The sequence below is a fragment of the Erigeron canadensis genome, chromosome 9 (genome assembly GCF_010389155.1).
Source record: "Erigeron canadensis isolate Cc75 chromosome 9, C_canadensis_v1, whole genome shotgun sequence".
In the NCBI taxonomy this organism is placed as follows: Eukaryota; Viridiplantae; Streptophyta; class Magnoliopsida; order Asterales; family Asteraceae; genus Erigeron; species Erigeron canadensis.
The window spans coordinates 30,779,544-30,807,122 of NC_057769.1; the positions used below are offsets into that span (position 1 = coordinate 30,779,544).

At 35.1% G+C, this 27,579-nt stretch overlaps 4 protein-coding genes across 6 annotated transcripts; 2 read left to right on the forward strand and 2 right to left on the reverse strand.

Moving 5' to 3' along the window:
* Positions 1-607: 607 nt before the first annotated feature.
* LOC122581936 (vacuolar protein-sorting-associated protein 37 homolog 1-like) lies at positions 608-5,183 on the reverse strand. Of its 2 annotated transcripts, XM_043754264.1 has the most exons (8): positions 5,064-5,183; positions 4,889-4,933; positions 4,279-4,488; positions 3,784-3,868; positions 3,667-3,706; positions 2,302-2,348; positions 1,980-2,100; positions 608-986 (listed from the first exon to the last, which is right to left on the reverse strand). In XM_043754264.1, exons 2-8 carry the CDS (start codon positions 4,900-4,902, stop codon positions 823-825), a joined length of 681 nt encoding a protein of 226 aa, XP_043610199.1. In that variant the 5' UTR covers positions 4,903-4,933; positions 5,064-5,183; the 3' UTR covers positions 608-822. The 2 variants fall into 2 exon arrangements, with proteins under 2 accessions (XP_043610199.1, XP_043610198.1); XM_043754263.1 differs by having other exon boundaries at positions 4,889-5,183.
* A 5,474-nt stretch (positions 5,184-10,657) lies between these two features.
* Positions 10,658-22,743, reverse strand: LOC122581331 (helicase protein MOM1-like). Of its 2 annotated transcripts, XM_043753544.1 has the most exons (15): positions 22,518-22,743; positions 20,929-21,382; positions 20,565-20,630; positions 19,977-20,367; positions 19,431-19,479; positions 18,979-19,227; positions 17,915-18,088; positions 16,812-17,715; positions 16,587-16,720; positions 15,993-16,097; positions 15,393-15,917; positions 13,590-15,305; positions 13,003-13,509; positions 12,685-12,910; positions 10,658-12,071 (listed from the first exon to the last, which is right to left on the reverse strand). In XM_043753544.1, exons 2-15 carry the CDS (start codon positions 21,371-21,373, stop codon positions 10,852-10,854), a joined length of 6,711 nt encoding a protein of 2,236 aa, XP_043609479.1. In that variant the 5' UTR covers positions 21,374-21,382; positions 22,518-22,743; the 3' UTR covers positions 10,658-10,851. The 2 variants fall into 2 exon arrangements, with proteins under 2 accessions (XP_043609479.1, XP_043609480.1); XM_043753545.1 differs by lacking the exon at positions 22,518-22,743 and having other exon boundaries at positions 21,011-21,078.
* Positions 22,744-26,175: 3,432 nt separating this feature from the next.
* On the forward strand, positions 26,176-26,622 carry LOC122583558. The gene has a single exon (XM_043755950.1). It carries the CDS (start codon positions 26,176-26,178, stop codon positions 26,620-26,622), a length of 447 nt encoding a protein of 148 aa, XP_043611885.1.
* A 39-nt stretch (positions 26,623-26,661) lies between these two features.
* Positions 26,662-27,066, forward strand: LOC122583559. Its single transcript, XM_043755951.1, has one exon. It carries the CDS (start codon positions 26,662-26,664, stop codon positions 27,064-27,066), a length of 405 nt encoding a protein of 134 aa, XP_043611886.1.
* The last annotated feature ends 513 nt before the right edge of the window (positions 27,067-27,579 follow it).

The window sequence follows — 27,579 nt, forward strand, 5'->3', positions numbered from 1 at the left end:
TTCGGGGATATAGCATGTATAATGGATGAATATTGTTAAATATGTTTGAAGAATGATTCGTTAGAGATTAAGGTCGAGTAGCGAGATGATTTGGCAAAGGAAAATGAAAAAACAAGTAGTTGTATTTGGTGTTTCTGTAACGCATGCATAGTATGCACCGCACATTGATGTCAAATCGAAGACCGAACTTTCACAAAAATGATTTATACACCGTATTACCGCACAAAGAAAACAGGAGTTTTAAAAATCAAGTTTATGCACCGCATGAGTTTCATGTGTTGTACAAGTCTGTCGAAGGTTTTCAAAAAATGCAAGGTTGTGCGGTGCTGGTTTACATTGGATTGGCTATCCACATGACAAACATAGTTGCCCAAAGTAGGCGAATTTCCAAGTCGAATGTATGCAATTCAACTGGGCATGTCATTCTCAAAAATACCTGCAGAAAAGTTTGAATCTGAAACATACACGAGGTGATGATGGTAGTACAGGTTAACAAAAACACAACTCGCAAAAATAAGAATGAGTGCGAGCATGTTACAGAAACAAAGCTTTGTTGAATGCTCACACAATTATTTCGAATCACTCGTATCATATTACTATTTCTATATTCCACAAAACAAAATATATCAGTTTTATTAAGAGTATCTGAATCATAACAAATCTATCATATCCATTAATAACCACTACAAAAATAAATAAAAAAAAAAATCGACATCAGCACAAGGATGTAATACAAAGCCATCCAAAATTTAGTAACTTTTCATGTTCAATTTTGCAATGCAAAGCCATTCACAAACTAGAAAAATGTTCTGCATAAAATGGTCAACTGCCCAAAGAAGTCTTCGCTGCGAGGTGTGTGAGAGCCCGTTTATGGTAAACAACACGTAGCTTTTTATACTTCTGAACGAACGTCGTAAGATCAATTTCTTTTTCAAGAAGCTGCTCATGGAGCTTCTCAGATTCCTCATCGGTTTTACTCATAGCCTCTGAAACATATGAAGAAAATAAAAATTAGAAGGGGGTGATTACATCCCCAATTAACTTATATATAGTTCAATTTGGGTTAATTTTTACAAAACATGAATTTTAACCATTTTAGAAAACTAATCATATATTTAATTACTTAGATAACATAACTTTGTAGATCATACTTGACACCCCATTGTTTGATTTTCTAATCTTGGACAAAAATTCAGGTCAATCCAGCCGGGATTTGCCAGTTTAGACTCGTACCAAGATGTTATCTATTATGACCCACAACTGACACTCCTATCTTGCAACATCAATTTTACATGAACGCAAGCGTACTATCCTACAAAACCCTAATTTGATCAGAAGGAACGGTACTAAATCAATTTGACATGTTTTTTTATATATAGTTTAAACAACAATTTCGTGTTGAGTCTGCGTCCATGAGCTAAGCCAGACTGAGATTGAAATTCAATTATCTTCAGATGATTTTACCAAGTATCCAAAACTTGTTAAACCCAAGCTGCATTTTTGCAATCTCGGCTTAAAAAACAGTAAGAAATTCTTTATGTAGACTGAAGTCCTTGAAGAAGGCCTAAGAGATCATATAGATTTGTACAGTATAACTTGAAATAGAGGTTCCAAATTTATATATGAAGTTTGTGAATCGCCAATGTTGACCGACATCTTAAATGATACTTTCAACCCATTTACTTACTAAAAGGTCCATCTGGGTTATGCATGATCTGTAATGTGTCAGCCGGGTAATAAAATTTGCTAAAAAGGAAATTCATATTTATTGAAAAAGGACAATAAAACTAGATTCTATGCAAACCCTTTGAACCTATTTAATGTTTTAAAATATAACAAAAATATTACCGGCTTTAACCTGAGCCTATTTTCACCAGCTACAGTCTGCCCAACCCGCCCACTTGTTACCGCTAATAGACAGATAACAAAAACTTCATTCCTCCAAAATCCTGTGTCTTCAAGAATGAGCAAAGCATTACCTTGTAACTTGTGTAGCAAGGAACCAGGGGAGTAACATTTAAGGAGTTCAGCTTTTCTCTTGGTAAGATCATTTAGCTTTTCCTGAGCAGATGCTAGCTCACTCGTTCTAATTATCATGCACTGTACCATAAGAAAATAGCAAAAAGATTGAGCCTTTTAATACTAAGATGACACTTGTATACTAATATTATAGCGCTCACCAATGTTACCATCAATCTCTTTCTATAAAACTTTAAGTTAAAACATGCTATTCTATAAAAATTATTTTGATCAGTTTGATGGTAGTGGTTGCTACAGGTTTATGCTACCTGAAAACCTCACCTGGTTCCTCAACTCTGTTATCTGGGGTTCCTTTTCCAGGTTTTGTCCTGCATGACAAACACATCATAGAAACTCGTAAACTTTACTTTCTCTGTCCCCTCAAACAGTTTTTTTATTTTTCTCAATTGGATGGATAAATCATACATATAAACAAAGAACCAGATTAAGAAACCAAAAAATTACTACAGCTCAGCATATATATTCTATATCCACAGTTGTGCAGATCCTTGTCATCTTTCCTCCCTTATAAAGCATTTAACAATCCTTTTCTAACCATGTAGGCTTAGTTTGGAACTATTTACAAAGTATTATTAAATATCAAATTCCAGATAACCAAAAAATGAACGATACACTAAAAACATAATTGATCCATATGAAAAGTATTCGGTCTGCATAGCATGGATTTGGCAATATCCTCGATGAACTAGGTACTACATATGAGGGTACACAAAAAGCCGACACCATTAATAAGCAAAAGATGTTCAAACAAAGAAGTATAGTAGGAAAAATGGACAATTTTTGTTCTTGACAGGAAATAATAGGCATTTGTAACCATTTGTTACTAACGAGTTTTATGTTTTAAGTCATAGTCTCATTTAAAATCACAGTTTCTTTTATAGTAAAAGTAAGAATGCTTATTTGACCACCATTGTCATAAAGATCAGTAATTAATTGGGTTGACAATATTTCCCTATTTTGCCAAGTATCGAATGTTATTTAAGGCATTCGGCCAAAAATATATAAAAAACTGCTGTCTAATCAAATGTTCGTACAGAGAAGTAGAAGATTATACTATATTATACTATATCTGGAAAAATGGTGGATCGCTTAACGGATTGATACGCCTTCGGGTTAAAACCATGTTGTTTTTAGTACAACTGAAAGAAGCCGGACTGGGCTACAACTCATAAGTCCACTTCTGAATTTTTAAACCTAAGGCAAAATCCTTATTGTAACATTATAATTATAACCACAGTGACTAAAATATTGAATACATATAGTTAGAAGATTGCAATGTTGTGTGCACCGAAATCAAGCTTTGGGCGACTTTCAGCCCTATTGAGATAAAGCAAAAGAACCAGCTCATTCATAAGTCAATGGTCGAAATTGCCACCTCTTGTAAACAAAACTAACTTGGCAGTATTTTTCTTAAATCCAATATTCTTACATTTCACAGGTAAGACAAAGCAACGAAAGAACCAGCTCACTCATAAGTAAATGGTTGGCATTGCCACCTCTCACAGGTATTACAACTAACTTCGACTATTATTTTAAAATCGACCGTATTGACATTTCACTGGTAAGACAAAGCAATGGTACATGTAAAATTTTGATAAAAGTCTAAACAATGAGTAACAAACTTACTAGCAAGCTGCACGGTTTCATTTCGGAGCTCATCTCTTACCTGAAAAAGATAATAATAATTAAATATAAAGTTAAAAGCAATTCAAGTATCAAATTAAAATGAAGTTTGATGCTTACATTGTTCTGAGTTCTCACAGGGTCAATTGAATGTAGAAATTGTTGATAAGCCACTGGATCAGAAAGCTTCCGTAACTCGTCAACACTACATCAATCATCAAATACAAAATACAATGAAACCATTGGCAGAAATAACAAAGATAATAAAATTAGCAAAACAATATTTCAATATCCAAAGCATAATCCTGAAAAAGGTGGAACCAAAAGCATAATGATTGAACTTTTGAGCATGTAACACAAAATTTCAACATCCAAAGCTTCATCCAGGCCAATTTTTCCACATACATGTGAATATCGACCATGCTTCTCTTTTATAAAACAGAAAACTAGAAATAAAATATATAATGCTATAGCCTATAAAGATGAACATCAGTTCTAAAACGCTTATAATCTCCAACCAAGACATCAACGCTGTTGTTCCCAACGACTATCATAATGATCTTTAAAACTACGTAATATAAAATACTGAAGGAACGAAATCGAAAGAAAAGCTACCTTTTGTCCTTCAAATAACCAATAATACCAGCAGCCTCCGAGGGAGAAACTTGAGGCCGGTCCCCAACCCGCGGTGAATACGCATTTGAATTGGTTCTACCAGGAGTCCCAGGGCGAGACGAACTGGGTGAGCTACCAACCGGAGGAGGATGCCATGAATTCGCCGTACTTTCTTGTGGCCTTTGATCAACTGGTTGTTCTTGTGAACCCCTGAAAGTTAACAACAGTTAATTTCTTTAATCTTTACAAACACGAAATCACGAACAAGTTTAAACAGTTTCGCAATCATTAATCATTTCACTTTTCACATACCGAAACTACACAAAACACACGATTAGATAATCCTAAATCAATATATATTTGCAGCATTAATCATATAACTCTATATATTTATATATATATAGTGTACAAAAATACACAGTTTAAGAAATGCACAGCTAATGTATTTTTTCCCTAAAATAAAAATATACAGTTTAGTTTTTAATATAATATTGAATTTCACAATCACAACCTAGAAGAGTAAATGTAAATACATATATAATCAATATAGAAATACTAAAATAACACAAAATTAAATCACAAAATAATAAGTAATTAAAAAAATACTTACCAGAACCTAAACATGTTTATCAGATTCCAGCGGTTTTCTGATCGGCTTTGAATGTAAAAAAAAAGAGAGTTTTATATAATAATGAGGAATTATTATATATATATATATATTGTAAGAAAGTTTTTTTATATTAATGATGACTTGAAGTAATCGTTTTCAATTTATTAGGGTTTACCTGGAATTTTTTGTGTTATTTATATGTGAAAGGAAAGGAAGGGGGAGATCAATCACACCTCACTCAGGAGAGACTTTTTCTTGTTTTTAAGAGTTTTGGATTTTACTTTGATGATTCTTCATTCCCTTCTTATTTTTGTTTTGCTTCTTTCTTAAGTTTACATATACATATCGATTTCTTATTCTAATTAATTTAATTCTTTATTTTTAATCCGATAACAATAATAACGGCTTAGCTATTTATTTGTTGTTTCGCGACCTTTTAAAATAGATAAAAAAAATAATTTAAAAAGAATATTTATTTTTATTTTTAAGGGACATACATCCCCTTTAAAAACCAACTGGGTTGGATCAGTGGTTGGAGCTCATGCATCTGGAAACAGAGGTCATGAGTTCAATCCTCATGGCCAGCAAGGCTGGAGGTCTTTTTCTACCTATGGTAGAACCTGGAAGCAGCCTCTCTACCTTTGGTAGAGGTAAGGCTGTCTACATATAACCCCCCCCATACACCGTCGAAGACGGTATTGGGACCCAAAACCCATGAAATACGGCATTGGGAGTTACTTACTTACATACATCCCCTTTAAAAATTTACTAATCAAGTATGTACCCATTTTATTTTATGTTTAAACTAGCTAATCAAACCCGGGTTCAACCCGGATTTTTGAAGTAAAATCAGTTCTAACCCGGACATTTTCCGTTAATTTATTGGAAAAAAATCGGATCAATATCAGAAAAAAAAAACTTGAAAATTTTAAAATTTTAACAAAAAAATAATAATTAATGTCGATGGCTATTCATTTATCATTGTATATATATTTTAAAAATTATTTATATGAGGATAGAATTATAAGAAAATAAAAATACAAAAAATATGATGTCATATCTTTCTAAAAATTGTGCTAGCAAAGGATGAGTGTTTGCCATTTCATTCTTTTACTAAAAATAAGTTTTGAAAACAATTTTGTTTTATTAATATAAGAAATAAACCGATGAAAACATTGTTGTTTTTGTAAATTGTTTGTTGTGAGTATTTGATATCACGGTATGATTTTGATTATGGAGATAACTACTTTTTATAGAAAATATATAAATATAAATAATGATGACAAATTAATTTCAATGGATGTGTAATAACTATAAAAATAGTTGTAAACGAAAGAATTTTATTCAGGTCTGATTTATTATCACCTAGGTAGGTAATATTGTCATATTTGCTTCATTGCTTATATACTCAGGCATCCGTAAACTTTAGGGGTGTTTGATGGAGTGAATAAAAAAAAATGAAATTGAGATAGGGAATAGAGATGTGAGTAAAGAGAATTACATTGAAAGAATGGTAAACATTCTCTTGTTTGATATGACTAGAGAATTAAACTTGAGGAATATGAGAAAGAATGATTATCTAGTTTGAATGTGCAAAGGAATGGATCGAATTACTGAATTCATTTAACCTGAAAATTATTATAAAACAATGGTAGTAAATACAAATTAAAATAAAGCAAAACAATGATAATGTGAAATAAAACATACCTACTTTATAACAATAATCAAATATAAAATCTTTTACAGTTGTATCTCTATCACCCAACATCAATTGAGAAAAAAAATATAATAAAAAAACAAAAGATCTATACATTGTTTGCGTTTAAGAGGATGACCATGTATTGAAAGTTTGAAATCTCTTTTGATTTGTGAGTAAGAAGAAAAAGATAAGGAGAGAAAACTAACTATGAATGATGAACAACAATTTCTTTGAACATCAAGTTTAATAAAGTAGATCTGAAAATAAAACTGGAGTTTATCTAAATGGGGTTGGTGGCCCATTTGTAAGGTCTTTGACCTTGGGAGGATTCACCTGGGTTCGAGTCCCACTTCCTATATTTGTGGGGTGGATTAATAGAGATTTTTTTAGAGTGTTGGGTTTCATCTCAGGCATGCTTGTAATTTAGGAGTAGGAGTAGATTAGAATGTTGTTCTAAAAAAAAAGTATATCTGAATTTCCTTTTGGATTTGGACAAAATGTGCAACTCACGTGATAGGCAAGTTTTGTACCCAATTGATTTAAGCCGGTCTCTCATTCACATGGAAATACAAAATGTAAAGGGAAGTGTTTAACTCAAACATGGAAAGACAAAATGCATTCTCTGCCATTCCTTAGCTTTTAAATAGGAATTGAAGTTAGAGAATAAGAATGGATATTTAGTCAGTTGTTTCCATTCTCGGTATCACTCAAACAAGGGAAGTGTTTCCCTTTTCATTTCTCACCTTTCCTTTTCACCCTACCAAATATCTGCGTAGTCTTAATGTCTCGTTTATGTAATCCGCTTTTTTTACTTCTCATTATTACTCAGTGGTTGAGCACAAGTTTACATGCTGAAGGTCTCGAGTTCGATACATGATAAGAACATTTAAAGAAATTTTACAAATACGTCATCCAGAAGCAGGTTTGAGTCATTTAGAGGGGCAAAGATTTGTCCCAATTAAATGCCGTGCTTTTAGGCAGTTTAGTTGGCGGTTTCTCCTCCTACAAGGTATTAAGAGTGAGAAGACCCTCTAACGCGGACCCAGTTAAAAAAACGTAAGTTAGATCCTCTGTTACGAGCAAATGATTCACACCTTTCATAAAAAAAATGTAATCCGTTTTTGTTGTATGTAAAAATAATAAATAATTAATTTCTTTTATATCAGAAAATGCTACAACAAATCCAAACAAAACGTTATTACACCTCGTATAAAATCATAATAGATTCTTGTAGATCCTCTTATAAAATCCATTTCATGAATATCTCAACTTGCAACACATTTATAGACTATACTAAGATAATTCAAGTGTATTCCTTTTTTCCCCCGAAATTAGTTCAATACAACTTGGCTCATTCGAGAACACAATTTACGACACAAAAAAATGGTAGATTTTTTGGATGTGTTACTTAATGAGAGTCCTCTAAGGAGCTGCCTTATACACTCATCCTCGACTAGTCCTCGACTCGTCCTTCGTGAAACACCATAACGCTAGACTCATCCTTGGACTTGTCCTTCGTCACTCGTCCCCCCATGGACGAGTCTTTTAAAGCTTTTTTTTTTTTGGTTTGTGAGTGTATATTAAAATAAAGGGAAAAATCTATAAAACGGTAACCTTTTTACTCAAAATTCCTAATAAGGGGAACCTATTTCGTTTCCGTTTATTTAAAGGATTTCATTTCTAAAAAGTTCTCAATAAAGGTAATATCGTTAGTTTTCGTCGTTAGTCACCCGTTAACATTAACATGCCATGTTATTAAAAAGTCCACATAGACCTGCTGAGGAGGAATTTTTTTGTCATCATCATCACCATCATTATCTCCAAAACATATGAACCCTAAAGCTTACAATTCATTCATCCATTTATTGATTTTTTGCTCAGATGAGTCAGATCTACACACATATATACACATATCCAAATAATAGATAAAAAAAAATCTCGTATTGATCAGCCCTTTTTCATCACAAACAGCAATGGCGGCTTCACCTTTATTATTACTTCCATTCGTTTTGTTCAGTATATACCAAATAAAAATCAATATAAGTTTACAGATAATATTATGTCTTCATCATCATCATCATCATCTGTTCCGCATTTTCATCAACTTGCCATTGGGTCGGGTCTACCAATGTTACCCACCACCACCGCGGATGGACTCTTCATAAAAAAAATAAAAAAATCTTTTTACTTCATATCCCGTTGGACAACAACATCGAAGGGCAGATTCCACCGGGTGATGATGGCATTAGAAAAAGGATCGTCCGGAATCTTGCCCGGATGATTGCCGGGATTCAGATCTTCTCTCTCTCTAAACCATTAAGATGAATTGAAAGACATGAATTTCTATAGGATGAACAGAGGATCAAATTTAGACATCGATTGAAGAAAAGATTTCCCTTTTCGATTCACTTCGTCATCGGATATGTAGCCTTTTGGATTCACTTCGTCATCATATGCGTTGAACAACTAATTTCAATCTGCCTTTTTGGATTCACTTTGTTAATGGATTTGTAAAGAATGTTTATATTTGTACATATATATCAATTTAATTAAACCATTACTATTTTCAATATCTATATAAATATTAAAACAGTAGTTAACCGAGCGATTTTAGAGCCTCTTCAACTAAAAGAATTATTCACACATTGCCACATAGGATTTTATCCTATGTGTCATCTCCGTACATATTTTTGACATGTATATGTATATATATATCTATATAAATCTTAATATATTTAACAAATTTTAAATGTTGGTAAGATATTCAAATCTATTCACTATAATTAATAATTATATTGGCATATCTTGAGTTTATATTTCGTGAACTTTAGTAAAGTAAATCATGGTAAATGGCCTTTTAATAATAACTAAGATATATAAACATTGAAAAATTTTTAGATGAACACGGAAGATGCATCTATGATATTAAGATTAAATATTTTATATTTTTGTTCACATATCTATATTTACACAAATATATAAGTTTTTATATTGCTTTCTTAATTATTCAAATTGTATGTAATCAGGTTTTTATACTTTATATATTTTTCATGCAAAATAGTTTACTATATTGGTATGAATTGGTTGTATATATATAAAATATAGACATCACAAACAATGCTTCTTGGATGTTTTTCGGAGCATTGACTTGTAGTTGGAGCTTTAATGTGTTTATATAAAGTTGTGTTCTTGAAATTGGTGAGTTTATTTATATCCTCTCCTTTTTTTTTCTCCTTATACACAATTCTTTTTTAAGGGATGAAGATGCCAATTTTAACATAAATAATGGATATTAACAATAAATAGACATAAAAGATGGAGATACTTGATGAATATATATTTTTTTTGAAGCATCACTTTAAAAAAAATAGATACACTCATTTTTGCGAGTAATTGATGTGAAATTTTTTCTTTATAATTTTTTTATTTAGTTGATTGTTTTATTCCTTTACATTGTAAATTGTAAAAGTAAGGCTCAATTTTTTTTATTATTTTTTTATTTCTATTCACGTAGCTACAAAAATAAACACCACGTTCAAACTATATATTAAAAATTTTAAAAAATCAATTCAACAGTTACGCATCGCGTGGTTAAAAAACCTTGTATGTAGTATATATTGATATTGATTTAATCACGGATAACATAACTAAGAAAAGATAAAAAGAATTTTGTAGATAACATCATCCTCAAGTCTATGTGGACTTTTTAATGACATGGCATGATAATGTTACACTTAACGGGTAATTAACAATAAAAACTAACGATATTGCCTTTATTAAGAACTTTTTAGAAATGAAATCCTTTTAATAAACGAAACATAAATAAGTTCCCCTTATCAGGAAGTTTGAGTAAAAAATTTACCTTTTTATGGATTTTTGATTGGTCCAAGACTAGTTTTGGGTATAAGGTTGGTTTTAAAGGGATTAGTCCTTAGATGGTTTTTTGCTGATGTGGCGCTGATTAAGACTGGTCCTCCGAGGCATAAGGCACCTCCTAAGTCTTAAAAAAAAAGAAAAAAAAGAAAAGATTGCCATTATAAACAATGCACCGACACTGACCGAACTATAGCTTCTTGAAAAGAACTGCGTTGACAAAAAGAGAGATAATTCTCCAGCATTCCTTTTCTACAAAGAACAAGTGCTTCCTCCTATTCTTTGAGAAATTAATTGTTTTGGCCACTACAAGTGAAACCCTTCATGCAAATTTTTTACAACCTATAGATATAATATATATATATAATACTAGATAATAGTAATATACTAGTTACTCATCATCGGACAAACAAACAAGATCATGGCCAGAAGAGCGTGTAGCGCCCTCTTGGTAGACATTGGTTAGGTCCATAAAGTTAGACTGTGATAAGTCAGGTGGCGTTGGAAAACGAGCATCATTATCCATAACGACATTCGAATTACCAGTAGACGTCAATGATGGTCCTCCACTCGATGGAATTCGTTGTAATGGTATGTAGTTCGAAGGATGGGGATGCATAGATGAGGTGCTTGGCAGCAATTGTTGCGAGGATGATGGGACCAGCGATTGGGATCTGAGTGGTCGATTATGCGGACCTTGAGGCGTCCCTTGCTGAGTTGCAAATTCAGATGTAGATCTAAATGATCGCATATGGGGGGCTGGGGCACGAATTCCGCTGCTGGCCATAGATCGCATATGTGGGGCCGGAGCACGGAATTCACTACTGACTGCAGATCGCATAGGTGGGGCCCCAGAACGGATTTCACTGCCAGGCATGGATTGCGTACGCGGAGTTGCTTCATCATTTGCTACAGGCCTAACAAGTGAGTTTTGACCACGGGTTTCGGCATTTATTCGTAGATTCGCAGCAGACATGTCGGCAGTGTTGATAATGTATGGTGATCTGTTTTGAGTGCTAGAGGAATTAACCGGGTTGACGCCAGGGGATGGACGGTTTGACGTACTTGAAGGGATATTTGGTCTGCTGAAAGGTTGTGGTCGGCTATTAGTAGGTGTGCTTGAAGGGGAAATTGAGTTGATGCCAGGTGCCAGTCTGCCAGTGGTAGGTGTGGTTGAGGGGGTAATTGTGTTAATGACAGGTGGCGGTCTATTAGTGGTAGGTGTGGTTGGGGGAATTGTGTTAGCAATAGGCGGTGGTCTTGTAGGCGCAGTAGAAGGGCTAGTGGGATCTATGTTAGCCAAAGGTCTAGTCGAAATGCTGTTGATGGGAGGGTTAGTATTAGGTGATGGCCTGATGGATGAAGTGGAAGGAGCTCGGAGGTTGGTGCAATGTTGTGATCGGCTTGGTGTGCTCGAGAAGAGAGCTTCTGGATGGTGAACAATCTGAAGGGGCGGTTGCGGTGGCAGTGACCTCGGCAGTGAAGGTGGTGGTGTGGTCTGCTGGCTTCCAGAAGCTTGGCCAGACGATGTTGAAGCAATGACAGGGGAAAGCCTCACAGAAGACGGTCCAGAGACCCTATGCAGTTGCTGCATTAATCCAGGTTGAGACACTGCAAAGAAGGATGATTAAGATCTGTTAATGATGGACAACTCCAATAATCTCCTGTATTTCTTCTATTTTGTGGATTTAATCAATATACAATACAAAATGAGGTATTCAACTCAGCTTTAAAAAGAACAAAAACTAAATACCATGGTTTAACATTAAAAACGAGTGCAGTGATAATAAACCACCCTCACAATAAAAGGAATGAACATCTGAGGTTTGAGTTCCACATACTCAAATTGAACTTCTTTTAGTGTTCAGGAAAAAAATTGATATTTATACCAGCACAAATAAGAACATTTTGAAAATAGAAACAAATGAAAATTAGAAGGACACATAAATATCAAGATTTTAGAGTGCTAGGTTTTAATCTAATTTGAAAGGCCAGTTCTTTGTTTGGGACAAGGGAAAAGTGTTCATTTTCCAGAAATTGATTCAAGCTCATACTTGTGTTTTTGTCCAAATAATACAAACATGAAAAGTAGTTGCAACAAAATACATGTAGTGACAATATAATAAACATACGAAATAATCAATTATTTCGTCACTGGGCTTTTCTGCAGTTGTATCTCAAACAAAAGCATACATAGGAAAAACAAATACGAGTATATGCATACCTTGCTGCATTCCGAAACGTACGGGAGGAGTAAGATCTTGGCACTTAGCCCGGAAAGCCGAGGCTAATATCTTATTCATGAGCACTCTCTTAAGATAGGTATCAAGTTCCTTCCTTTTTGCGTGGAAAGCTGCATCTGCTTCTTTTTGCATAGCTTCATATTTGAGACATATTTGAGCAATCGCTTCTTTAATTTCCTTTTCACAATCAGAGTTTAGTCTTTGTCTCTGCACAAATAAAAACCCAACAGCATTATGAAGACCAAAAAAAAAAAAAAAATCTCACTATGAGTTGGATATGAATCAAGCTCAAGACTTACATTGACCTCATAGGACTGGGTGACATTATGATTTTCTATACGTAACTGCTCCTCTTCGACTTGAAGTGGATCGCCATAATTTGGCGTTCGTGCCCCCACTTGGTTGAGGAAATTGGACCTATCTATGGGATTAATGGGTGATGGCAGTGGCGGTGCATCAGATGAAGGCAAATTAGACTCATGTTCCCCAAGAAGTGTCTCAGCAGCAATAGGATGCTCTTCCAAACTTTCTCCAGATTGTGACACAATAACGGTCGGCTCGGTTGAATGTTCAACAAAAAGCCCACTCGGTGGAAGAATATTAGAGTGATTCTGAAGAACCAGTGGATATGTGGATGACGGCAACATCATTTCATTATGAGAATCAAGTGGCGAGTCTTCTAGAGTGATTTCACCAGGTTGACCAGTAGTAGTTTCAGCTAACGAGCTAAGATCAACTTGCCCGTCTTTATCTTGAACTCCAGTGTCTGGAGGTTGTTGAACTTGCTGAGACACGTTTTCAATTTCCTAAAGAAGTCCAAAATAAGCTTAGATCATAGCTACCATATTTACGTGGCACAGATGATGAAATTTGAAAATGTAACTACCAGAATTGTTTGCATTGTATGATCTGAAGGCGGCGTAGGAGATGCACGAACCAAAAGAGTTTTGTCCGATAATACATCTGCAGATAGTGAATTATTATTATTAGAACCACACAGATCATCATTGTCTTCAAATGCATGTGATGATGTATCAGGCCTGGCATCGTTATCTCCAATATTCTCTTCATTGTAGTTGTCGGCTGGCTTTAACGCCTGAGCTGAGTCCACATGTGACCCCACATCAGTATGACTGACTTCATTGTTGCCCTCAGCAGCATGTAATGTATCAGCGCTAATAGTCCTATCTTCAGCACTCTCTTGTTCACAGTTTCCATCTGGCATTCCCATCTCCTCAGAGTTGACATCTGGCACCACATCATTGGGAGCAGTCTTGTCCCCATCTTCTCTGGCATGTGACCTGTCAAGACAGTTACCGCCTAAACTAGCATGCTCTTTGTTGGAATCAACTAGCAACATTTCCATCTCACTCAAGTCAGTATTTACCGCCATATCACCCATCATGTCATCAAGCTGTCGAGCAGGAACCTCTGACACAAGCTTACATAATACTGTTGCATCATCTACTGCCATGTCAATCTCCATGTCATCATTTTGTTGTGCTAGTATTTCTGCAACTGGTTCACTTGGGACAGTCGCATCAGCTGTCTGTTTATCAGGGGTATGAGAACTTGCAGACTCAATTTTATCAGCTGGGGTTGACGCCTCAGCTGAGTGCACATGTGACCCCACATCATTATGACTGACTTCATTGTTGCCTTCAGCGGCATGTAATGTATCTGGGCTTATAATCCTGTCTTCAGCATTCTCCTTGTCACAGCTTCCACCTGGCATTCTCATCTCCTGCAAGTCGACATCTGGCACCACATCATTGGGAGTAGTCTCGTCGCAATCTCCGCTGGCATGTGACCTGTCAGGACAGTTACCGCCTAAATGAGCATGTTCTTTGTTGGAATCAACTAGCGGAACTTCCATCTCAGTCAAGAAAGTTTCGACAGCCACATCATGTGTCATGTCATCATGCCGTTGAGCTGGAATTTCTGTAACAGGTTCACTTAATACTGTTAAATCAGCTACAGCCATGTCATCATTTTGTTGTGCTGGTATTTCTCCAACTGGTTCCTTTGATACAGACGCATCAGCCATCTGTTTATCAGGGGTATGAGAGCGTGTAGACTCAACTTTATCAGCATCATCACCTTCCGTCACATTTGGGATACTAACATTAGCATCATGATCAGGTTCATCATGACTTTGTGCTTCGATCGGGTTTTCACATAAACTAGGGGCCACCTCATGTTGGGACACATGTAAAGGAAGTTCCTCATTAACTGGCAGTAGTTTTGCTTTTAGATCTTTGAGGTGAATCTCCTTCAATCTTTCGTGTTCATTCAATTTGTCAATATATTTCTTTTTTGACATATTTAGCTTTTCTGATCTTACAGAGGGATTATTTTTATACAGAATGCGAGTAATTGCTCCATCCACATTGTACTCATTCTCTATAATTGCCCTTTTCTCATCCCAGTCTTTGTTAAACTCATCGATCTCGTTTTGGACCTTTCTAGAAAGATCTTCATTAGATGATTCATGATGAGCTGTAGTAGTTTCAGATAATGAGATAAGATCAGTTTGCCCGTTTTTATCTTGAACTCCGGTGTCTAGAGGTTGTTGAAATTGATGAAACATGTTTTCAACTTCCTGAAAAAGACCAAAATAAGTTTAGAATATAGTTATTATATGTACAAAGCACAAATTATAAAATTTGAAAATGCAAAAAAAACCTACCAGAACTCTTTCCATTGTATTATCTGAAGGCGGCATACCAGATGGCTGAACGGAAGCAGTTTTGTGCAGTGATACATCTGCAGATAGTGAATTATTACGATTATTATTCTTAGAACCACAAAGGTCATCATGGTCTTCAAATGCATGTGATGATGTATAAGGCCTAGTATTGTTATTCTCAATATTCTTTTCATTGTACTTGTCAGCTGGTGTTGACGCCTCAGCTGAGTCCACATATGACCCCACATCATTATGACTGACTTCATTGTTGCCTTCGGCGGCATGTAACGTATCAGTGCTTATAGTCCTACCTTCAACATTCTCTTGAGGTTTGCGAATACACTCTTCTAAGGCATCAAGTATTTCTGTGTGCTGTAAGAATAAATCTTTTGCTCCTTGTTCCAACTTTTTGTGTACCTTGTCTGCTTCTTCATATGAGCAGCTGAAATTCAAGAACTTCGCTGCAAGAGCAAAGGACTCTCTCCTATCAATATTGTATTGCGCCAATGAAGCACCGACCCAACACTAAAACATGAAGAAATCATGTCAGTATATACATTGTAAACGGGAAAAAAGTATATCCTAGCCAAATTCTCATACCAGTGATATCATAAAAGCGTGTAATGCACTTGTGTGTTCCTTGCTAACACGAAATTTCTCAAGCACAAATTTAAGAAATCTTTCAACTATGACTGTGACATCCTCCTGCATTTACAGTCGAAGAAATGAACTAAAATTTTTATTGACATAAGCATTACAACAGGATAACAAATTAACAATGATAACAAGCTCATTTATCTCAACTAACAAACATTCACACCCATAAGATAGCAAGTAATCAAACTAACAAATTCGTAAACAGTAATGTCAGATTTATGTACATGACTTTCCTAAGAGCTATGAGTAATCCCAACTTAGAGGTGGCGATTTCAATCCAATTAATGGAATCCCAAATGTATATAACGGAAACACTTGGCTAACAGAGCGGAGTGGGTCGAAAGACATGCAAAGTCTATTCTTAATGCATATGACACCCTAAATAACTATTCACCATGCCTTAATATTAGATACAGATAAATGGACTCCGGCACGTTTCAACAAAACTAAAAGTGGCACATATCAACCTAAACCTGTTGTGACCATTACCCAACCAGCCTGTATCCAAAATTTCAAAAATCAATATCAGAAACATACCGAGAATTTAAGAACACTACAGAGCTCAGACACAGTAGGCTTTAAGAGATCATGAAGACTCGTATCATTAATGACTGCTGTAGGAACACCAGAGGATGATTGAGACTCGTTATGGACTGGAGGCACAGAACCCCCTGAAATAATAATATATCAATTTTTTAATCTAGAAGTCATTACATTAAATAAAATAATAAATATATTTACAGAGACATATTGTCCACTTACCTTCATATATCCCACTAGACCCCCCTTCAATTGTAGGCTTCCACTGACCTTGCTCAATGGTACTAATCACCGTCCTCCGACGTGTCTTAACTCCACCACCATCCATACCACTTTCTTTGTCTGAGTCCGAAGAGTAAATGGGCCGTTTTCTTTGCCGTGGGGTCGACTCAGGTATAAATTTCCAAAGTGGATTCCGTCCTTCCAACAAATTTCTCCAAAATACATGAGGATGCTCCCCATGTGATAAGTGGGTTTTTATCGCACTATGCAAAGGGATATTTTTACCATAGATTCCAAAATTTTGAACTCCTGTGATCAGTGATTTAACTGAATCCCTGCTTTTGGATTTGTGAGACACTATGTTTAAAAACTCCTCCACCGCATCATTAGTTAAGGAACCATCAGAGGAGATGTTCCAGAGAGATGCAGTATGAAACTCAGTGAGTTTGTTGAACAACTCTGGCGCCCCCCAAGTGAGTAAGGCATCATAATTACTCCTTAAAGTCTGCGATCGGATATCAATAGCCACATTTTGCTCAGCAAGTTTAAGTATTTTCTCTTCCAGCGTGGATGAAGAATATAAGCGGAAAATCATTATAGGTTCTGACTGAGAATCAATATTTACTTTTTGCAATGCCCTTAGATCAGTTGCGGGAATCAAATCGCTGTCAAATATAATTATAATATCTACGGACGATAATTTGATGCTCTGACTACACGCACGAGACTCTAGTAAGAAGATAAATCTACTCATTTCTCTATTGAATTTGTTTGAAGCAGCTTGCTTTTTCGACGAGGTAGACCCATCCACAATTTCATAAGATTCTTGACCAAATCGCCGAACGACATAATCTTCTAGTATGCTTCCAATGGAAACTTTCTTATTTAAGGGGCCACGTGTAGGCTATATTCAAAAAAACAGTTTCATAATTGAGTTAGATACATATTACAGCTTAGAATTACAAAAAACCCTTCTTTATTGAAATGCTATGATTTCTAAATTCAATTCCCATGTTATGGACCAATAAGGGACTTGGTTACGGTAGGCTTAACGCCTTAAGCAAAAAAAAAAAAAAGATTATTACAAAATCATAAATTTATACCTGGAAAAGAACTAGCACTCTTTGTTGACGTTTTCTAACCTCTGGCAGTATGTGGTCAAGAAAACATAGTTTGCCGCTTGCTTTTATGCTAGCATCAAACATCATACTAGGTTCAAGATCCTTCGTAATCAGGTTTTCAATATCTGGATCCACGAGGAAGGGGTGATTACAGCACTACAATGGGCAAAAAAACAGATCAATAATATACATCTGATAACAAGCAGCGTTTACTATTTAAATGACAGTTGCAACATTTAAAAAACTTTTCATTGTTCAGGGCATGTTTTCAAGGAGGCGTGTTAAGTGACAAACTTTAATAGAAGTTTGCAAAAGAGTTGCAGTGTGGTGGGACTTGGACAAAAAACGGTCAAATAAAATACGAAGGTACAAAAATGAGTCATTGTCACTAAAATATGTTCTTTATTTCAGTTAACGGTGTTAGCTAGAATTTGTTTGAGAAAAAAATGCGATCTCATATGCATAAGCAGACAGGTGATTATCAATTATCATTCTAATCTTACTATATATCTAGAAAGATGGATCTGTCTTAACAAACATAAAATAATGCCTAAACAGTTATTAGGGGTGTTTAAACCCCTTGTTAACCAGGAAAAAGCATTTGCATTGACTCAATGCGAACTGCGTCAAACTGGCAACAGACTAGACGTATAAAAATGAAACAATCAACATTTCCAACCATCTGAACTTGTGAAAATGCAAGGTAACAAACATAAATCCAAGGTCTACATAATTCAACTCTTGAAGTGCTCAATATCGGGAACTACTGTACCGTGACATTGTTCAAGCCAAAAACACTATTTATGAACATGTAGTATGAAATGGTATTTTACTAGAACCAAGTGATTCTGAACACGTTACAGACGAAAACTCACATATCACACTGAATGTTCCAATCAAAACAAACCTCCTTCCACAACTTGCAACAATGTAGCTAGTTAAATAATGCAAACTGGAGCATTAATATAGTGAAGGTAAAAACCCTTGCATTAAAGCTTTAGATATAAACTATAGATTGATTTGGAAACAATTGTGCAAGAAAAAACCTTCTGGTTGGAGACAAATACATCACTAAGGGCCCCAAGAGTATCTTTTGAGCACGATTGAAGATTCATAGCTTTAGAAAGCAGGGTAGCACAATACTGCTCAAGCTGAACATTTGATATCTGAACAGGAACCCAAAATTCTACAAACTTTGAAGAGATGTACGTACTTCCAGAATTCTGCAAACTGGTAGCAGCATAATCATTTTCTGCATTCACCATAACAGCATCTGCTTTGCATGTGCTTGTTACCTATTTCAAAAATTAAAACAAGAAACTTCTAATGAGCCTACTAATCTAAATATATAGAAACATGTTCTCGCTTTCTAATGATTGTAGACATTTTAAATTGATCTCTTCTTTTAATAGCTTTAAATATAATAACAAATAAAAAATGTGATACATTCAACGATTTACAGGTAGTAGATGAAAAACACATCAAATAATTAACCAACCTTGTCACAGGAGTCACATTCCTGGTGATTCTCTAAATCATGGTTGACCCTGCAGCAGAAGAGTAACTAATCACTGTAGGCAGGACTAAAGTACACCAATAAATAATTATTGTTTTAATCTTGTCTATTCAATGAGAAGAAACAAGGATTATATACATAGGCAGAGGGTGAATAGAAATATAATACAAACGAAACAGGCAAGATAGGATCATGACTAAATTAAAAGTTTAAATCATAAATGCATCTTTAAATGGCGCTCACTGATGTTCTAAAACTATATATCATAAGAGAGTTTGATTAGATAAACCAAAAAAACACCACGAAAAAAAGAAATGACTCCGTCCATATATAGCCTAATCAGAAAACTCACTTTTCATGCTCAAGATCAAATATCAACTCTTGCATTCTCTAATTCTCACCAAAAAAGACAAAACATGCGATAATAATAACCAACATATAAAATAACTTCACAGAAGTATCAACAACCATGAATTTCACAAATTTGTAACCAAAAAACATGTGGTTTTAAAGAAACACCAGACTTACATAAATGATGATGTGTTAGAGATGTGGTTATCACCATCAGCTAATTTCTTATTAGATAGTGATAAATTGTCCCCAATCTCTTTCTCCACATTACCACTTTCAGTAAACTTCGCATCGTTTGATTTTGTATCCATTTCCGCATTACCAATTTCACTGAACTTGCCATCATTTGATTTTGTTCGTGAGGGACAGCCTATATGATCTACTTGTTGCAAAACCATCGAACTTCCTGCCAAAAACATTTTTTGATCTTTATCAGGAATCCCTTGAACTCTTCTGCTACTTAGTGACACTTTAGGACCTTCTGTAAAACTGTTCATCTGCTGACATTCAGAATCTGCAGCTACAGTTTGATCAGCTACTTTTAGGCTTTTCAGGTCCTTGTCCATGTCTAAACACGCAGAAATATATTGAACAAATTTAATAAAACACTGATAAAGACAACACACACCTCTCTTCGCACAAAGCAAGAAGTACAGGAAAGCAGGAAACGTGAAACAAAGATAACAATTTAAATGCTTTTACAAAGAAAAGAAAGAAGAATATAACAATCTAAAGACTTCTAGTGATTATAAAAAAAAGCAGTACCTTCGTTATTGCTAATATTTGCCTGAGGTGACTTGTCTTTCCCTTCTTCTGTATCCTTGTGTTCAACTGTGTGCCAATAAAGAAAAGGGTGTCAACCATAAAAGAGACTGATATAAAGGAACTTGCTGAAATCATATCAACTTTTTAGATTAAAGGTGTGTCCATTAGGCATCAGATTTATCGGAAATTTTGAAAATCGATTTTTATCAAAACAGAAAACATTTTGTTCAACAAAAAATTTTACTTCTTGTAAGATTATTTTTTTTGTTAAATAGCAAGCTTTAAGCCTTTGTAAAGAGAAGTGTTATATTTTCAAACTATGAAAGGAATTCTAAAAAATAGGAAGACAAATATACTTGGTCACCTATATCAAATCGTTTTCGTTGAGGTCGGAATGAGGCTTTATAATGATGAATGGTGAATCTCTTCCTTTTCCTATCACTCACATTTGAATCCTGCCTTCCATTTTCCTTAACTTCGTTAACATCCCCTGCACAATGCGTTGCACTGTTTGCGCTTTTCTTTTTCTTTGACTTAATGTCCGGTAAACCAGAAACCTCAGCCATCTTTTTGCCTCTATCAGACCTCCTCAAAGGACTTGGTCGCGTCGGATTTTCAATATTCTCTGGTTTTTTCTTAGCTGGAGATGGATTTGGTGATGGCTGTTCACTCTCTTCTAGATTTCGAGTATTTGAAGGACCAGCAGTGGCTTGTTTCTTGGATAGAGTTTCTCTACCTGACCTTCTTAAACCCGAAGCTTCAGCTGATCCTGACACTAAAGCATTGGATGCATTTCTCTTCTTTGCCATACGTGGAAACTGCAGATGTAGAGGTCCATGCAACAAAATTAGAATCAACGTATATATGCAAAATAATACAGCAAAGTAAAAAAGAAAAAAGAAAACTAATACTCTTTAACAATCAGATAGTAAATACAATATATTGGTTTATAACTATGTTAAGATGTAACTTAATCCCAGGTTAGGGTTCAAACACAAATGTCTATGTACTAATTTCTTAAATGCCATGTTCTTAAAACATTCCAAGAGATATTCATCCCGTTCTCGTGTAGCCTACCCATACAATTTTCGGTTAGCCTATTTGAAATAAAAGGAAAAAGCCTGGTAGCTCAATACGTACATGTTTAATAGCTTCCCGTCAGTCCTTTTAAAAATAGCTTACCAAGTCCAATAAGTGCCACCTCAATAAACTCTTAAGTTGTTTGGAAAAAAATATAGCTTATTGTGTTCTAATAACACCATAAGCTTCTCAATTTATCTAAGCCAAACACCCACTAAACCCAAATTTTGGCAAAGCTTTACATTTGCAAGCTTACATTTTTTGGAGGTATTTGGCCTAACTATTTTTTGAAACTAAATGGCTTATTAGAGTTTGGCTTATCGTGTATAAACCCATTATTTGCGACGTACTTTTGGCTTACGTGCTTAATTTCAAACTCTAAATGATAATAAGCTAGAAAATAAACCACAAATATTGAGTTTGTCGAATATAAATGGAACCCAAATATGCCAATACGCCTCGATATAAGTTAAGTCAAACAAACCACCACCAATGTGGCCTAGTGGTCAGGCAACCTAACGTCTTTACTAGAGGTCTCAAGTTCGACCCTTCTCAAAGTGTCCAGGGAAAGATTCAGAAACAGTTGTTAGGCCGCAATTATCGACTCGCCCTCCCCGGATAACCTAAACTGATAAAACTATCTCCATTTCAACACACCTATTCATTACCCCATTCTCAAAAAAAATAATAATAAATAAATAAATAAATTGAACTTCCATTAACACATTACCTAAATGGAAATGTAAAGAAAAGAAAAAAACTTCCAAAAAAAATCATTACCCGTGACCCATTAATACATGTATGATAATAATAATAATAACATTTACAAAAACTAGGGAAAAACAAAAAGGATGAACTCATAAAGGATCATACCTAAACTTGTGTGAGGAAATTCGTCGAACACTTGGTGGGTGTTCTTTGTTTCCACAACAAAAACACCCTCCTTTTGTATCCGTTTTGCTAAATAAAATTAGGGCTTAAATCGGAGAAATATTTCGAGAAATTGACATGTTGGAACGGAATGAAATGGAGTGCCACACAAACAAAAACAAAAACAAAATGGCTTTCGAGGATCAGTTTCTTTTTTAATATAAACAGGCAGAACACAAAAAAGGTGATAATAAGAAAAAGTACTAGCACCCTTTTTTTATTCTATAAAATGAGAAAGTATTCGAGAAGTATTCGAAGGGGTGTTCAGAAAATCGAGAAAAGAAATTATGAGTATCTTCTTGATTGTCTAAAACTAATTTTTTTTTAAAGTTAGTCTCCATTCAGACGTGTTAAAGATAATTTTAACTAATAAATCGCTAAACCTCCAATCCCCTCCTCATGGAAAATACCTTGAGATGAGAAACTCATTATTCGAACCCGAGATCTTGGGGAAAACTCACCTCCGGGGCCCACATAGTGGATTTAGAAGATACCCCTGGTCAACTCACCTAAGTGTAGTTGGTTATTGTCTAAAACTAATAAACTATTTCACTAATATATATTTTTCAAAATATTAGTTAATTGTAATTTGTATATTTATATTGATACGAGTACTTAACTAGTGAATATAGATGAGAGGGTGATTTTATTTTAGAAATTAGACATAGTGGTAACGCTAATTGCACAACGAAAAGGTCTCGCACTAAGCGGATCTTAAATAATCTTTCCCACCATATCACCTCCTTAATTAAAAAATACCGTCGAGGATAACCTACCAAGACTCGAACTCAAGACCTTGGAGTAAACTTTCCAGGGCCCGCGTAGCAGTTTTAGTGAAACACCCCTGACCACTAAGGCTTAACCCAGTGGTTGGCAATTGATAATTATGTTTAGTTTTTATAATAATGGTGGTAAATCTATCAATAATAATGATTAGTGTTTGAGATGTTGTAAATTTGATTTACGTTACTTTTTTTTTATGAGAAAGAGTCGGGGAAAAAATGTTGTATGAATAAATATGATGATTTTAGTGATACTTGGGATTATTTTTTTTCAATGATGATAGATCTGGTGATTATAACGAGACGTATGACAGAAGAGAAATATCTTTAATTTTAGAGTAAATTTTACGGAGCTGCCCCAAATTACTCTTTTGATACAAACTTTTGAATTTCCATTCAGACCATACTTAAACTTGTACTTTTCCACATTGATCATACCCAAAGTTCCACCTTCACTCGCACCATACCTATCACTAACGCCCGTCTATTTGGTCGTTAAGTCAAACCACATGTCATGCATTTGAGGTATCAAATACGTAATTTTATGTATATTTCAGGTATCATCCGTGTAAATTACTCTAAAACTAGTTATTATTTTTTTTAAGTTTTATTTATATTCATTTATTAAGTTAGATATATATGATATTTCATTATATATATATATAAATTTTTATATTATTTTTTTAAATAATTTTCATTAAAAAAAACATACAAATAAGTTGTAAAAATAAGAAAATCAAAAACAAAAAATGATACAAATAAGTTTTAAAAATGGAAAAATAAAAATAAAAAATGATAGCATCCGCATTATTCTCGTCCTTGTTTCATCAATATAATAAATAATAATAAGAAGAAGAAGAAATTAATAATAAAAAAACTTTAGATGCATAGTTGTAATAATAATAATAATAATAATAATAATAATAATAATAATAATAATAATAATAATAATAATGAAAACTGTAGAGGTTTTTTTCGAAAATATTAAGTTTTATCTCAAATATGTGTAATTTAGAAGTACACATATGTTAGAATGTCGTTTTTAAAAAGACAAAAAAAAATTCAATGAAAAACGTAAAAAAAATATTTCTTTGGAAAATAAAAAAAAATAAAATAAAGAAAACTCTAAAATTCTTAATAATTATTTTTACGGTAAATTACATGGTTAATACCTGAAGTATACATGAAATTACGTGTTTGATACCTCATGTGCATGACACGTGGCTTGACTTAATAGCCAAATAGACGGCCGTTAGTGATAGGTATGGTCCGAGTGAAAGTGGAACTTTGGGTATGATCAGTGTGGAAAAGTAACATTTGACACTTCTGTGACTTTTAAAAATTTTATTTTATTAGCAAATGACCTTTCATTTATCACCGAAAATAGTAACATTTGACACGCATACATGGTGACATGGACATTTTTTAATTTTTTAATGACGTGACATTCTTTATAACTGCAGAAAAAAGAAAGCACCTTTCACCCAATTCACGAAAATAGCAGTGACCTTTAAAAATCTAACTTTTTAACAATGAACTTTCATCTATTCTCGGATTACGCTAACACCGACGACGGCGGTGTTGGAGTAAGAGGTGCTTTCTTCTTCGAATTCTTTAACTAATTTAGAAACCGACGACGGTTTGTTCGAGTTTGAGCTAATCTCTAGACCGCCACCACATAGATCTATGTGCCCTGCTGATAAACTCTTCTTAAACGGCCAAATCTGGCCTATGAAACTGTCGTTTCACCTTGAACATCCTCGGGATCTCCCTCCCAGAGAGAAAACGATGACGTTTTGCCATCTAAATTTTGAGATTTTAAATCTTGAGATAGACAAAGAAGAGCTAGATCTTCAAACACAACTTTTCAATGCTTGAAAATGGAAGAGACTCAACTGAAATCATACTAAAATTAACTTCAGAAGAAGACAACGTGAAGAAATACATTGCTGGAACCAAAACTGAAACGGAGCCATGTCATTTTTTTGGGGGGGAGGGGGGATGACATGGAAGATAAAAATTACATGATAAATAAATAAACAATGTCACGTAATCAAAAAAATATCCACGTCACGTAGGGATGGCAAAAAAAACCGTACCCAATGAGAAAATCCGAAACCCGACATTTTTGGGTCGGTCTGGGTCCGGTTATGCGGGTCTTAGGCCGGGTATGGGGATGATTTTAATATTTTTCGCGGGTCCGGGGACAGTTTTAGATCGATACCCGCATACCCGACCCGTATACCCGAAACCTGGCCCGAACCCGTATACCTGATCCAAATATATTACATCATAATAATAATATTCATATTTTTATTTTCAATAGGTATATAAATATATGAATTGCTAAGGGGGGGATGAGTGGTGGACGACATGCACCTGGCATGGCCATGTCGCCGAAGCAACACCGCCGCCATCAAGATGGCATGGTAGCGGCATGGGGGCTGGCGGGTTAAAAGCCCTGCGAGGCATGGCAACTTTCGACCGTTGGAGGGGAGCGTGGGAGGTGGGGTCCAGCCTCTTTTGACCGTTTAAACTCAATTAAAAAAAAAAAAAATTTCTCCTACCTATTTATCTATAAATACACCTCTTTTTTAACCAAAAACATCACCAAACAAAACCATATCTTCACACTTCCACCAAAAAAAAACACCACACTACTAAAAAATAGATTCCTCTTACTCATCTTCTTCATTTTGTGTTCCACCGGAGTTAGACGATTCGTCTACGAGGAGTACTTTTCAGTTTTTTAATCAAGTGCATGCCGAGCTTGAAGACTCTTTGTTGATCGACACCGGGAAGAAGCTCACGCGATACTAATGCGTGACTACTTTGTTGAAGACTCAAAGTTTGACGAACCATTTTTTCGTCATCGTTTTCGCATGAGCAAGAGGTTATTTTTGAAGATTGTTGGTGATATTGAAGCTAATTTTAGTTACTTTCAAGAGGGGTACGACGCACGGGGTAAAAAAAGTTGCAGCGCTCTTCAAAAGTGCACATCGGCGATCAAGCAACTGTCTACGAGTGAACCTTCAGACGCGTATGACGAGTATTTATGTATGGCTGCTAGAACAGGACGCGATACCATGGAGTACTTTTGTGATGCGGTCGTCAATTTATATCAAAAGGAGTTCTTACGTAGGTCGACATCTCATGACGTTGCTCTCATCACACAAGCCCATGAAGAAAGACACCACATTCCAGGAATGCTTGGTAGTCCTGATTGTACACACATCGAATGGAGGATGTGCCCTAGACACTTATAAGGGCAATACACGAAGGGTGATCACAAGGTACCTACTATTATGATTGAATGTGTTGCTTCTTATGACTTGTGGATTTGGCATTCGTTTTTCGGTCCTGCTGGATCGAACAACGATGTCAATGTTTTGCACCAGTCGCCGTTGTTTCAAAACGAGCGTAATGGATCCGCGTCAGACAGTTCATTTAGCGTAAATGGACATGATTATAAGCGCGGTTACTACCTTACCGATGGAATCTATCCTAGGTGGGCAGCGTTTGTTAAAGCTTATCCTCATCCAGTGGAACAAGATGAAAAGAAATATAAAAAACTACAAGAGACTGCAAGAAAGGATGTTGAGCGAGCGTTTGGTGTTCTCAAGGGAAAATGGAAGATCTTGGACCGTCCCCTCCGGCTATGGACAAAGGAGAAGAAGTCGTCGCTGCGTATACTATACTACACAACATGATCATCAAAGACAACGGGCGGGCAATATCACCGGTTCATATTATGGATCCACCGGTGCCAAGAGTTTATAACTCGGAAGCAAACCGGGAGATAATGGACGAGAACGTGCATCATTGGCTCCGATATGATCTCACGGCGCATGTATCGGCTTTAGACTTATCATTCCTTGACGATCCAACGATGCAACCACCATCAGTTGCGAGTTTGATTTAGTTGTCTTCATTATCATGTAGAACTTTAGTTTCGGTTTATGTTGTTATGTACTTTTTAATTCATGTTTATGTAATGTTTAGTTAATTTTAATGAAATATGTTAAGTTATTATTATAAAAGAAAGTGTTTGATTAAATTAAATGAAAAAGAAAAAAAAAATTTGGGAGGGATGGGAAAGTCATGAATGCAATTAAAAATGATTGAGAGGGTTGAAAAGGAAAATTGAGTTGGACGTATTTGATTGTTGGAATTTGGGAGGAATGAGAATTTCAACCACATGACTCCTCTCCCCCTAATTGATC

Bases quoted from the DNA above. Each gene is read 5' to 3' on its own strand.
- LOC122581936 (XM_043754264.1), bottom strand. The intron at 3,707-3,783 runs GTAAGCATCAAA...TATCTTTTTCAG, and splicing joins CTGTGAGAACTCAGAACAAT to GTAAGAGATGAGCTCCGAAA. The intron at 2,349-3,666 runs GTAAGTTTGTTA...TTTGTCATGCAG, and splicing joins TGAAACCGTGCAGCTTGCTA to GACAAAACCTGGAAAAGGAA.
- LOC122583559 (XM_043755951.1), top strand. From the start codon at position 26,662: ATGATTGAATGTGTTGCTTCTTATGACTTGTGGATTTGGCATTCGTTT.
- LOC122581331 (XM_043753544.1), bottom strand. From the start codon at position 21,373: ATGGCAAAGAAGAGAAATGCATCCAATGCTTTAGTGTCAGGATCAGCT. The intron at 18,089-18,978 runs GTTTTTTCTTGC...TGCCCATTGTAG, and splicing joins TATTTGTCTCCAACCAGAAG to TGCTGTAATCACCCCTTCCT. The intron at 16,098-16,586 runs GTATGTTTCTGA...CTGTAAATGCAG, and splicing joins GTAGTGTTCTTAAATTCTCG to GAGGATGTCACAGTCATAGT.
- LOC122583558 (XM_043755950.1), top strand. From the start codon at position 26,176: ATGCGTGACTACTTTGTTGAAGACTCAAAGTTTGACGAACCATTTTTT.